The sequence below is a fragment of the Lactuca virosa genome, chromosome 2 (assembly GCF_052849685.1).
Source record: "Lactuca virosa cultivar CGN04683 chromosome 2, Lactuca_virosa_CGN04683_v6, whole genome shotgun sequence".
Classification (NCBI taxonomy): Eukaryota; Viridiplantae; Streptophyta; class Magnoliopsida; order Asterales; family Asteraceae; genus Lactuca; species Lactuca virosa.
The window spans coordinates 305266613-305280325 of NC_136427.1; the positions used below are offsets into that span (position 1 = coordinate 305266613).

Here is a 13713-nt window from a genome sequence, read left to right on the forward strand (position 1 = left end):
AATAAATAGAAACATACCAGTAATGACGTTTGGTGCCACTTTGGCCTCTTCTGTCGTAAGCTAGAAAGCACGACCCCGAGCCTTCAGGGGCTCCTCCCTTCCCAGGCTTCCATCTGTGATCCTAAGGGTAGTATAGTTGGTGCCTGTACAGTCCTGGCGGAAAGTAAGGGACATTGAGCCCTCACATGGCCCACCTGCTCAATATGGTAACAAATCCTGGCGCTCGGTACAGCGACCTGCTGACGAAAATCCTTGGCATAATGCTCCTCCTTGCCACATTTGTGGCACCTAGAAGAAGGTCAAAAAACCCCATCTTGAAAATTACCGTACTTGCCACAAGTGCGGCCCCTCAGACCTCCTGATTGTGAATCAGTGGGCTTGAACCCTTTGCTGTAGGTTGCGACTGAACCGGAGCCTGGCCTGATCTCTCTTCTGCGTCTCTATCTCAATCTCTCGCCTCTTCGCAGCCTCCTGGAGCTCAGCGTGGGTACTATATCGCTGCGTAGATACAAACTGCCGAATATCTGTCTTGAGCATGCTGAAGTACCGGGTAATCTGAGCCGGCTCTGAGGCAGCAAACTATGGGCAGAAAAGAGCCCTCTCCGTGAATATCTTGGTGATCTCCATTACCGTCTCAGTCGTCTGCCTCAAATCTAGATACTCTTGAGCTAATCTATCTATGTCTCTCTCTCTCTCTCTCTCTCTCTCTCTCTCCACCAGGGTAACATACCTCATACGGAACATCTACGAGAACTGCTCCCAAGTAACTGCAACCCTCTGCTCAGGAGTGTACAAACTAGTCACCAATCTCCACCAATCATTCACCCCTAACTGGAGAAGGTTCATGGCGCACTTGACCTTCTGGTCAGCAAGGCAAAGACATGTAAAGGAACAACCCTCCACATCAGAAAACCACCTCATCGTTACAGTCGGGTCCCTAACCCCATCAAATAGCCGCAGTAGCTGCAACATCAGCAGCCTCAAAAAGTGTAGAATAACGATCATCAAATTACTCAATCATGGCGGTCTTGATAGACCCAAAAAGCTCTGTAATGGATCCCCATACAGCGGTAGCCACCTCAGCATCACTAATCTCTCTTATCTGAACGTCAGTCAACCCTAGCCTATCCTGGCCACTCGCTCCATATCCGGATCCAGATCCTCTCATGAACACCATACTAAAAATAAACGAAGATATACATCAGAAAGGCCATAATTCATACTGCTATAACCATGATGAAAATACTAACCCTCGAGGTTTGCCACTTCCTTGCTACACGTACGGGTCCTATGATTTCACTAGTACGGGCCCATACTACCTTCTGCACCTACCCATATTTGTCTCAAGGATCATCACAAACACACGAAATAAATATACAACTAGGATACACATACATCATATCCTCACTTTCTCGAGAGTGGCTAATCATTCCTAAACCGATGTGCTTTACCCACATACTCACTCATGAAAGTTCCACCAACCCTACAGTCATTCGTGCATGCTAATAATACATAACGCTAGTTCCTATAGATAGTCGAATACTTGACCCTACCCTAAGCCCTTAATCATAAAATAATAGGAAATAAGGCTAAATCAAACATTTCCAGACTATAGAATCTTAATTATGTACAACTATGATGCACACACTAAGCAGCTATAGTGATGATATCAATTCCATCTAACGTACAAGAAGTCCTCCTAGGCTATCAAGCATCATATATCAAGGAATTCTATCATGCAATCCCTAAAGATCCCTAACATATCACTAGCATGAAGTTCTATCATACTCATCAAATAACAAATAATAGTGTGGGTAACTTGGGGTATACTTTTCTTACTCCGGTTGATCGTACACATTGCATCCTTCCTTGGTTACTTTTGAAAAATATTTTGAACACCATTTGAACACTTTTGCAGTTCCTTAGTTTGAGTATGGATTCACACGGATGTTCATCAAATTCTCTCAATCCAGGGCTTTAATACCAACTTGTAACATCCCAAAATCAGAGTAATTTTTTTTTCCAAAACAACCCAAAGACAATAATTGTTTACAAAAACATTGTTTCAAAAGTATAATTCATAAATCAGAGAAATCCCAAAATCCAATAACATATCATCTGAACGATGTGCATGATCATGCCTTCGCTTTGCCATGATCATCTGAAATACCTGAAACAATAAACCAAAACCGTAAGCCAAAGCTTAGTGAGGTCTCTCAAGGTACCACCACACAAAATATATAACCAACAGATACTGAGTCAACAACCTCCTTGTTAGATTACCCCTGGCCCACAACCTTCCGGTTGGAATGCTCCGGCCCATGACCTGCCAGTTGGATTGTCTAATACATACTGGGTCCACAACCTCTTGGTTGGATTACCCCTGGCCCACAACCTTTCGTTTGGTATGCCCCGACCCACAATCTTTTGGTTGGAATGACCCGATCTGTTAATTGACAGCACAAAGCAGTACAATCTCAACCCCACCATACCATGACGATATATACATAACGAATAACAGATACTCATTAAACAGATAATCATATAACCAATAATCATACATACATGCAGATCTATCGATCAGTACAACATAACAACTTCATGTATACCAGAACATATAATCTAGTGGGCCGACATTGGTGCCTTCGACCCATAAGTATAGTCAGGAAAAACTCACCTCACGGTCTGAAATGATAGCTGAACAAATCACCGCTCTGGATACCAACTTTACTGATTTCCTATACGAAAATAGTGACCCAACTTAATTTACTACTCAAATTGCCCATAATACCCATGAGTTAAACCTGGTCAAAATCTGGTTAAAGTAAAAATCGAATCCACACTCGAAAGTGCCACAACCACTTGTCACGTTGTGACCCTGTAGCGGTCACGTCGTGACATAATAAGACAAAATAGACGAGGAACACCATCCTCACGCCGTGACACCCAAGTGCTCACATCGTGAGGACGCTCTGGACAGAAGTGCTTAATAAAACTGTTAAACCCTTTTTAGACGAGCAAACAAATCCTCCATTATGTCTTATTTACTCCAAAAATCATTAAATCACGGGTTTTTGGAATTCATGTCCAATGCATCTCCCAAACACTAACTAGGGCACAAAAGGAGGAAATGGTACCAAATCTAATGCAAGAGTCATAAAACTCAACCATATTCCAGATCTAGCATCTATACTGCTTAAGGGACACGAGATCCATAAAGTTGGCAATTTTATGGATTCCAACTATTACATCATCTTGTGTATGAAGGATAAAGCATAAAAATCTATATCTAAGCTTATGAACTCATAAAGCAATGAACTTGAAAATCACAAAAGCTCCAGAAGGTGTGAAATTGATTGATGATGAGGCTTGAATGCATAAATGATGGATTATATGCCTTTTCTCTTCTTCTTCTTCTTCTTGGCTAGAATCATCACAAATAAGCTTAAGATCAAATATGGATGCTTGAGTTTCAAAGGGGAGTGCAAGGAGGTTATGAGGGATGAGGGTGGGCTCACCTTAACCATCACTTCCTTTAAATACGAAAATAAAACCCCCCAAAATTAGGGTTTCCTCTCAGACCGGCCTCACGTCGTGAGCCCAAAGGTGATGCGTGTTTCCATTATTCTCCTCACGACGTGACAAGCATCCTCTACGTCATTAGCCAAGTTTAATTTCCCAAATTTTAAACCTGGTAAAATGTTCACCTAAAACAAGTGTTACAAATTCTTTTTCCTTGCTCAACTATGAACAATTATAATTCACTCCTTGCACCTTTAATTAATTCAAATAAATCCTGAATTAATTCCAGATTAATTCAGATTAACAAATCAATCCTAATTGATTTCACATTAATATATTTAACCATATAAATTAACAAATCAATTATTTAATAATAGATCTCATGTTAATTTATTAATCATATAATAAATTAACAAACCAATTATCTATTTCCAATTAATATATTAATCATATAATATATTAACAAATCATTTCCTCATAATTTCCAATTAGTTTATTAATCATATAATAATCTAATAAATTGCTCTCTCTCTACAAATGTTATTCTAACCAAGTTCCAGTTATGAGGGCAACCTAAAAAAGACTTTGCTTCTAATTAAAAGTTTTTACCAATTTAGTTATGAGCTTAGACACCTTAATCCATCACTACTACCCCTTTTCTTCATCGATCTGGATTTCAGATCTACTATCGTTTAGGGTTTAATCGCCCATATCTCTCTCTCTCTCTCTATTTCTCTCTCTCTCTGGAGAGGTGTCAGTGTTTGCAAAACCCTAACGCCGCCAACCTTCTAGTTTTTCAAAACCCTAGCTTTTCAGATTTGTTGTCACCCTATTTATCTATTTTTTTGTCGTCGAATGACCACTAGAGCAGTCACTCTAACTCCTCACGACGAACAGATCTGGTGAGATGTTGGTTCTCATGAAGAACAAAATATGGATATCAAAACCCTTAGTCTGGGCAACATATAGATGAATCAAGTTCATGTGTTTTCTTATATATATATATATATATATATATATATATATATGTATATATATATATATATATATATATATATATATATATATATATATATTGTGTTTTAACAATCTCTTGTGTTCATGTAGGATTGATCATGGACCAATCATTTTAGCTATTTGAAGAAAGTAATTAATACATATAAAATGTTGAAGATATAATGAGTATTAATTAAATCTTCAGCATTTAATATGTATTATTTAATTTCTTTAAATAACTAAAATGATTGGTCCACAATCAATCTTACATGCACACAAAAGATAGTAGAAACATTTGAACATCTCTCTCTCTCTCTCTCTCTATATATATATATATATATATATATATATATATATATATATATATATATATATATATATATATATATATACATATACATATATTGTAACACTCGGTAATTCTCCAAGGTATTATTTATGTATTGAATTAATTATTTTATATTGATTGGGCTTGGATCTATTGTATCCTTGCAAAATGGGCTTAAGGGGTGTCGTACGCTGGGCGTACCACCCTATGTATGCGCAACGTACTGATGAAAGTTGATCGCACATGTCATGCACGTATGCACAGCGTACGTGTGTAGTCCCCAAAACCCTAAGTTTAGGGTTTGATCCCTATATAAAGAACATTATGCCCTAAAGTGCAGCCTCCCTCTCACCCTTAAGCTACTCCCACAAAACCCTAATCCATATTTTGTGTGTTCTTGTTCTTGTAAGGCCTTTTGAGAGCATTTTGATGTTTTGGATCCATTCTTTAAAGAAGTAAAGGTCAAAGAAAGGTGGTGGTACAAAGGAGAAGTTGTAGATCTGGGATTGTTGCTTCATTTTAGACCTTTTCAAGGTATAAAGTCTTGAACTTGATCCATGAGTGCTTAGATCTCTTATGTTGAGTTTTTGGACCTTTTTGGTCCCAAGGATGAAGCTTTATTGCTCAAAACCGATTCCTAGGCATATGGTTGCCACCCTTGGTGCTATTTGAGTCCCTAAGTCAGAAAGTTATCACCTTGAAGGTCTTCGAGAGTTTATGCATGAGTTTTGGCCATTTTCATAAAAGTAGATTGTCATATTCCAAGTTTGGACCCATTTGGTGGTTTGCAAGCCACCAAGCAAACGATTTTATGGATTAGGAGGCTTTAATGGATTCAGATCTATGTTTGGAGCTTTAGGTCTTAAGGGATTAAGATCTTTTTGAGATTATGGCTTAACAAAGGAGTGCGTTGAGTGTACAATCCTGTACGCGCAGCGTATAATCCATGCAACATGTATGCTTAGCGTACAGATGAGTACGCCTTGCGTACTCAGACAGTGGGCTAGTTTTTGTTTTGGGCCTCGGTTTGGGTCATCTATATGAATTCTTAGCTTTAGGCTTTATTGGTTCATCAGAAATCAGATTTTGGGCTAGAAATATGTTTGGGCTTAAAGGAAGGCCCATTTGAAGTGTTGGTCCCAATTTAGAAAATTGGGCTATTGGTGGGCCACTAGTGCGCTTGGGAAGGCTATCTAGTGATTAGGCCTTTGTGTATGAATTTGGGCCTAGGTCATGGACTAGATTAGATCAGGGGTAAAATGGTCGTTTTACCCTAACAAGGATTATTGGGTTTTGACTAAATGTTATTTTAGTAATGATAGCTTGGGGAGTCGTCGGAGCAGCCGTTAGAGATTCCTTACCTTGAGATTCATCATTCAGGTGAGTTTTCCTCCTGTTTGAAAGGGTCGAACGCTCCAATGTCGGCCTGTATGTATTATTGTATGTATTCCGTACTAAGGTCCGATGTCGGGCAGTGCCCGATGTAGATTTATATGTTTTCCGAATTACGATCCGATGTTGGGCGATGCCCGAGGAATGTTTGTATGCTTGATGTCTTTGTGATTTTTGCATGTATCTGTATTTGTATGCTTTTCGGAATACGGTCTGATGCCGGGCAATGCCCGAGGAATGTATGTATGCTACTGGATTACGGTCCGATGTCGGGCGGGGCCTGAGGAATGTTTATATGCTTATGTTATGTGATTATTCTTTGTGTAATTGTTGATATGTTTATATGTATACCGAGCTTTGCTCGATAACGGGCAGGTCCCGATGTAGGGGCGGGGCCCACGATTTGTTTATATGTGATTATGTGATTATGTGTATGGTGTGTGGTAGTTTGGGGAGACTCACTAAGCTTCGTGATTACAGTTTTCAGTTTTTGTTTCAAGTACTTCCGGTAGCAAAGGGAAGATCTCGGGATGACTGCATTGCACACACCATGATGTTTTAGCCTGGGATGTTTACTCTGATATTTTTATTATGGATACTCTGATTGTGATGTTTTGGATACTTTGAATTATGCTTTTGACGGATGTTTTGATAACTATGGTTTTTATTTAATAATTAAAAATGAAATTTATGGTCATGATTTTTGGGATGTTACAAGTTGGTATCAGAGCCTTGGTTTGAGGGATTCGGGCATACTCTTGGGTATGTATGAACTCAAACTGAGGACTTGGTATAAAATTTTTCAAAAGAAAACCATTTTTATAAACAGGATTTTGAAAAGAGAAAAGGGTGTGGTGCATGCAATCAGCCGAGCTCAAGTAAGTTCTCCCAAATTACCCATACATGTTTATATTATGATATGAATTGCGAATATGTGAACTGCATGCTAGATTAGGGCTAAGGATCTAGGAAGGATGCCTTGTATGCCTATTATATGAGCTTATTGCACTGCATGCTAGGACTGATTAGTCAGTGATATGTTGGCCTGATTAGGATATGCTTTATTATGGTTCCTCAATGCTCGAATGCTGATTGCTTTGTGCTTTTAGGAGTTCTATCTATCTTTAACTAACTAGTAAACGAATACGCTAAGTTATATATTACGAGGACTAAATTATTTTAGGAGGTTAGGTTTAGCCTTTTTCGCAGCTCTTGTAAGAGTCCAACCGTTGTAGGGAGAGACCTCTCATTCAAAGAATTATCTGGTCTTAGTAATATGTAATGGTATTCGCGAGCTAGTTAGAGAGATATAGCAGGGACTTCTTATGCACCTGATGGCAGAGAGTGGTTCGGAGATTACCCTAGGGCAAGCCTAGGATGACATTAGCGTTGAGAGCAGTAGTAGTGAAAGGGACTTGGTGGAGTCAAGGCAATTCTTGAGGAAAGTACGGATAGATGTGGAAGGTAGTATGGGCCCGTACTACTGAAAGCAGAGGATCCGTACTCGAGTCAAGGAGGGCTGAGATGAACCCAAGGAACTTCTAGTTTGTGTGACCCCTCGAGTTATGATGAGTATTCTGATGTTTGTTATGGTGTATTTTCAGTATGGTGACGCTATGCACTAGACCAGTTGGCAGTTCTGGCGCCGACGAGAGATCAGGCTCGGGCTCTGGAGCCAGGCAGCTCGATGATCATATGAGGGAGTTTATTTCATCTGAGATCACGCGCACTATCATTGACCAGACTCATGTGATCTTCGGTACGGTCAAGGAGGGCATTTTGGAGATTTTGGATGAGAGGCTGGGTGCATTCCGCACTAAGATGGCGGCCATGATGGGGATGCACACGTTGACGTTCAGGGAGGTCCGATCTTGTGGAGCTCCAGACTACCATGGGGCTAGGGACCCCATTGCTAGCACCAGGTGGTTAGCGGATGTCGCCAATGCCTTTCGCACCAACCATTGTCCCAAGGGGGACAAGGTATGACTTGCTTTCTGCTTTCTGAAGGACAGGGTGCGGGATTGGTGGGAGGAGGTTGGACGAGCTATTGGAGATAATGTCGCTATCGATGCGATGACCTGGAGTGATTTCTCGACCAGGTTCAGGGTCGAGTTCACACCTGTGATTGAGATCATCGCCATGTTCAGGGAGAGGGCCCTTCTTGTTCCGCAGTATGTGGCGGACAAGGAGATGAAAAAGGCCCGATACCATGAGATGTTGAGGAGCGACATTCGACATTTTTTGAGCCGATCCAGCTGCAAAACGCTGGAGGATATGATAGCGAGGGCTCAGGAAAGGGAGTTGGATTTAGAGATGGAGAGAAAGAGGAAACCAGATGGGGTTCAGACAGGGAGTTCAGGCAAGAGGCCCAAGGTATCAGATAACAGATCGAGGAGCCAGCAGGGCCGCAGCCGCTGTGGCAAGTGCGACAAGATGCATGAGGGAACATGCAGGGTTGGTGGTTCGGGCTGCTTTAAGTGCGGCCGGACTGGGCATGCTAGCAGGGATTGTACTGCTACCACCACCACCACTACATTATCTGACCTGATTTGCTTCCAGTGTAATCAGAGGGGCCACAACAGGTCCCAGTACCCGAGTTTAGCAACAGCAGGACAGGTGGCGGCACCCGCTCCTGCTACATTGAGGATTATCGATGGCCATCAGGGCTTGACAGAGGCGCCCGTGGCAAAGAGCAGAGCCTCCCAGCTGATAGCAGAGGAGGCACGTGCAGCTCCCGTTGTTGTGAGGGGTATGTATCTTATCCTTATTTCTTTATTTATATTGATTTGTAGCTTATGTTTATGTGTTTCATTATAGGATCGTTCTTAGTGAATGGCATATCTGCTCTGGTATTATTCGATTCAGGGGCTACCGATCTTTTGTATTGCTCGCGCTTAGCAAGCGATTTGTTGGAGCTCCGGGGGAGCTGGACTATCCCCTTGATGTAGAGATTGCGGATGATAGGACCGTTCAAGTCGCGGGGGTTCATCGGGGATGTAAACTGCAGTTGTTCGATGAGCAGTATTCCGTGGATTTAGTCCCCATTCTCCCGCGAGGGAATAAGGTTACCGTGGGTATGCATTGGTTGAGCCCCAATAGGGCAGTGATCGACTGCGAGCAACAGCTAGTGCGAGTTCGGACCCCACGTGGGGGAGGCTTGGTGATTCAGGGCGAGAAGCCGCAGTGTGGACCGACTTTCTGTTCAGCAGCGAGGGAGAGACGTTACCTACAGCAAGGTTGCACATGTTATGTCACCTACGTCATGGATACCTGGGATAATGGTAAGGTGACTGTGGATGATATATCGATCGTACGGGAGTACCTGGACGTGTTCCTAGAGGATTTGCCTAGGGTACCTCCTGAGAGGCAGGTAGAGTTTAGGATTGACCTAGTTCCTGGTGCGGCTCCGATATCCAAGGCACCATATCAGTTGGCTCCTACCGAGATGCAGGAGTCGTCTACACAGCTGCAGGAGTTGTTAGATAAGGGATTTATCAGGTCGAGCAGTTCTCCATGGGAAGCCCCGATTATGTTTGTGAAGAAGAAGGACGGGTCACATCGGATGTGTATAGATTACTGGGAGCTGAATAAGGTAACGGTGAAGAACCGTTATCCCCTTCCGAGGATTGTCGATTTGTTTGACCAGCTTCATGGAGCATCTTGGTTCTCCAAGATTGATCTGCGATTGGGTTATCACCAGATGCGAGTCAGGGACGACGATGTGCAGAACACAGCCTTTCGGACTCGCTATGGTCATTACGAGTTCGTGGTGATGTCGTTTGGGCTCACCAATGCTCCTGCCGCATTCATGGATCTCATGAACCGCGTGTGCAGACCGATGCTGGATCGGTCTGCGATAGTTTTCATCAATGACATCTTAGTGTATTCGAAGACTCAGGAGCAACACGAGGAGCACCTGAGGGAGGTGCTGGAGACACTGAGGAGGGAGAGACTTTTCGAAAAGTTCTCCAAGTGCGAGTTCATGTTGCGCGAGGTGCAGTTTCTGGGGCACCTTGTTAACCAGAAGGTTATTCTGGTTGATCCGCCCAAGGTAGAGGTCGTGATGCAGTGGGAGGTTCCGAGGTCTCCATCCGAGATTCAGAGTTTTCTTGGTCTGGCGGGTTATTATCGAAGATTCATCCATGATTTTTCCAAGATTGTTGTTCCATTGACCCGACTGACGAAGAAGTCGGTGACATTCTACTGGGGGCCTGAGCAGCAGGCAGCTTTCGAGACTCTTAGACATCGGTTGTGCGAGGCACCGATTCTGATTTTGTCGGACGGCGTCGACGATTTCGTGGTTTACTGTGACGCTTCGATCACGGGTATGGGTGTAATGTTGATGCAGCAGGGTCGCGTGATAGCGTATGGTTCGAGGCACGATTTGGAACGGGGGGCTGTGGTTTTCGCCCTCAAGATTTGGCCACACTACCTCTATGGGGTTCATTGTACCATTTACACAGACCACAAGAGCTTGAGGTACTTGATGGACCAGCCAAATCTGAACATGAGGCAGCGTCGTTGGTTGAATGTGGTGAAGGATTATGATTGTGAGGTCCTTTATCACCCGGGGAAGGCCAATGTGGTGGTCGATGCTCTTAGCCGTAAGGCGGTCGCGGTTTCGATTGGGGACATATGCCTAAGGATGACAGTGATTACTCAATTGCTGGAACGGATTCGGGAGGCGCATGTCGAGGGTATGAAGGACGAGTGGCGGAAGTGTGAGCGGATCATAGGACAGGTAGCTTCATTCGATTATGAAAGTCGTGGGCTGTTGACCCCGCATTGGAGGGTCTTGGTTCCTTAATGGGGAGGTGTACGTCAGGTTTTGATGGAGGAGGCTCACAAGTCGAGATTCTCCATTCATCCCAGGGTGACGAATATGTTTCAGGATCTTCGCCCTGATTATTAGTGGCCATGCATGAAGCGGGACATAGCTTGGTATGTGGAGTGATGTTTGACTTGTAGGAAAGTCATGGCCGAGCACTAACGACCTCACGGAAAGATACAATCGTTAATGATTACCGTATGGAAATGAGAGGACATCACTATAGATTTCATCACAAAGCTTCGCGGGACCGCACGTGGAGTGGATTCTATCTGGGTCATCATGGATCGGTTAACCAAGAGTGCACATTTCATCCCGATCGCGAAGTGGTGGCATGTCATGGAGTGTCGGTTTTGGTTGTGTCAGACCGAGATGTTCGCTTCACTTCCAGATTCTGGAAGCGGTTTCATGACGAGATGGGCACTCGTCTTCATTTCAGTACAACTTTTCATCCTCATACGGATGGGCAGAGCGAGAAGACGATCCAAACTCTCGAGGACATGCTGTGTGCATGCGTATTAGATTTTGGCGGTAGCCGCATACGTATCTTCCGTTAGCGGAATTTTCGTATAACAAGAGTTACCACGCTAGCATAGATCGACCTCCCTTCGAGATGCACTACGGGAGGAAATGTAGGACCCCAATCTGTTGGGTCGAGGTCGGTCAGAGAGTCTTGGGGAGTACCGAGGTGGTACTTAAGACCACTGAGAAGAACTAGCAGGTTCGGAGCAGGCTTCAGACTGCTCAGAGTCGGAATAAAAGCTATACCGACAAGCACCGGTCAGACTTAGAGTTTTAGGTGGATGACATGGTTCTCCTGAAGGTGTCACCTTGGAAGGGTGTCATCCGATTCAAGAAGCGGGGCAATCTGGGTCCCAAGTACATCATTCCGTTCAGGGTTTTGGCTCGGGTGATCCGGGTTGCGTATCGACCGGATATGTCAGTCGTGCTTAGTCAGATCCACAATACTTTTCATGTCTCCCAGCTGCAAAAGTGCTTAGTGGATGATTCCGCAGTCGTGCCTTTAGAGGACATTCAGGTGGACGAATGCCTGAACTACATTGAGAAACCGATAGCGATTCTCGATCGGAAGACGAAAACCTTGACGAACAAGGTTGTACAGTTGGTGAAGGTGTTGTGGTAGCACCGCATTGGTTCGAAATGGACGCGGGAGCTGGAGGAGTAAATGAGGGAGCATTATCCCGAGTTGGTTGTGGTGACGGACTTCAAGGACGAATTCTTATTCAAGTGGGGGAGAATTGTAACGCTCGGTAATTCTCCAAGGTATTATTTATGTATTGGATTAATTATTTTATATTTATTGGGATTGAATCCATTGGATCCTTGAAAAATGGGCTTAAGGGGTTCCGTACGCTGCGCGTACCACCCTATGTACGCGCACTGTACTGATGATAGTTGATCGCGCATGCTATGCACGTACGTGCAGCGTACTGAAGAGTACGCAAAACGTACGTGTGCAGTCCCCAAAACCCTAAGTTTAGGGTTTGATCCCTATATAAAGAACATTATGCCCTAAAGTCCAACCTCCCTCTCACCCTTAAGCTACTCCCACAAAACCCTAATCCATATTTTGCGTGTTCTTTTTCTTGTAAGGTCTCTTGAGAGCATTTTGACGTTTTGGAACCATTTTCCAAGGAAGTAAAGATCAAAGCAAGGTGGTGGTAAAAAGGAGAAGTTGTAGATCTGGGATTGTTGCTTCATTTCGGAAATTTTCAAGGTATAAAGTGTTGAATTTGATCCATGAGTGCTTAGATCTCTTATGTTGAGTGTTTGGACCTCTTTGGTCCCAAGGATGAAGCTTTATTACTCAAAATCGATTCCTAGGCATAGGGTTGCCACCCTTGGTGCTATTTGAGTCCCTAAGTCAGAAAGTTATCATCTTGAAGGTCTTGGAGAGTTTATGCATGAGTTTTGGCCATTTCCATAAAAGTAGATTGTCATATTCCAAGTTTGGGCCCATTTGGCGGTTTGCAAGCCGCCAAGTAATCGACTTTATGGGTTAAGACGCTTTAATGGACTCAGATCTATGTTTAGAGCTTTAGGTCTTAAAGGATTTAGTTCTTTTTGAGATTATGGGTTAACAGATGAGTACGCTGATGTAACATCCCAAATTTCAGAAATATGATATAAGGGCTTAAAGTGTGCATTGAAGAAGCTACTCGACGAGTAGTTACGAGTACTCGTCGAGTCGAATCGGGTTTTGGTCGCGAATTAAGTGACCAACTCACCGAGTCAGAAGCTGGACTCGACGAGTTGGTGCTGGGAAGAGAAAACCCTAATCTCAGGGCTTGCACCCTATTTAAAGGACCTTAAGTCCTCACCTCAACCTCCTTGTCACCCCCTTGAGAGTCAAAAAACCCTAGAATCGTGTGTGAGCCTATGGAGTGAACTTGGAAGCTTTGGAAGGACATTCTAGCGAAGAAGGCTCGTAAATCAAAGTGTAGAGCATCAACGGATTTGCGTAGATCCAGAATCTACTTCAGCTTGGGCACATTTTAGAGGTAACAAGCTGTTACCTTGACTCTATTGCATTTATATCTATTCTAGAATGATATTTGGGGCCATTTTGGCATGGTAAGGATCTAATTCGGGTTAGGGGTCTAGATCTGAGGTTGCTACTTCAGAT

At 43.3% G+C, this 13713-nt stretch overlaps 1 protein-coding gene across 1 annotated transcript in view; it reads right to left on the minus strand.

Moving 5' to 3' along the window:
- Positions 1-1009: 1009 nt before the first annotated feature.
- LOC145158746 (uncharacterized) overlaps positions 1010-13713 on the minus strand; it is a 48019-nt gene continuing 35315 nt past the window's right edge. The window contains exon 2 of the mRNA XM_079077598.1: positions 1010-1178. Within this exon, the coding sequence (XP_078933724.1) occupies positions 1010-1178 (169 nt within the window). The remainder of the gene's footprint in view (positions 1179-13713) is intronic.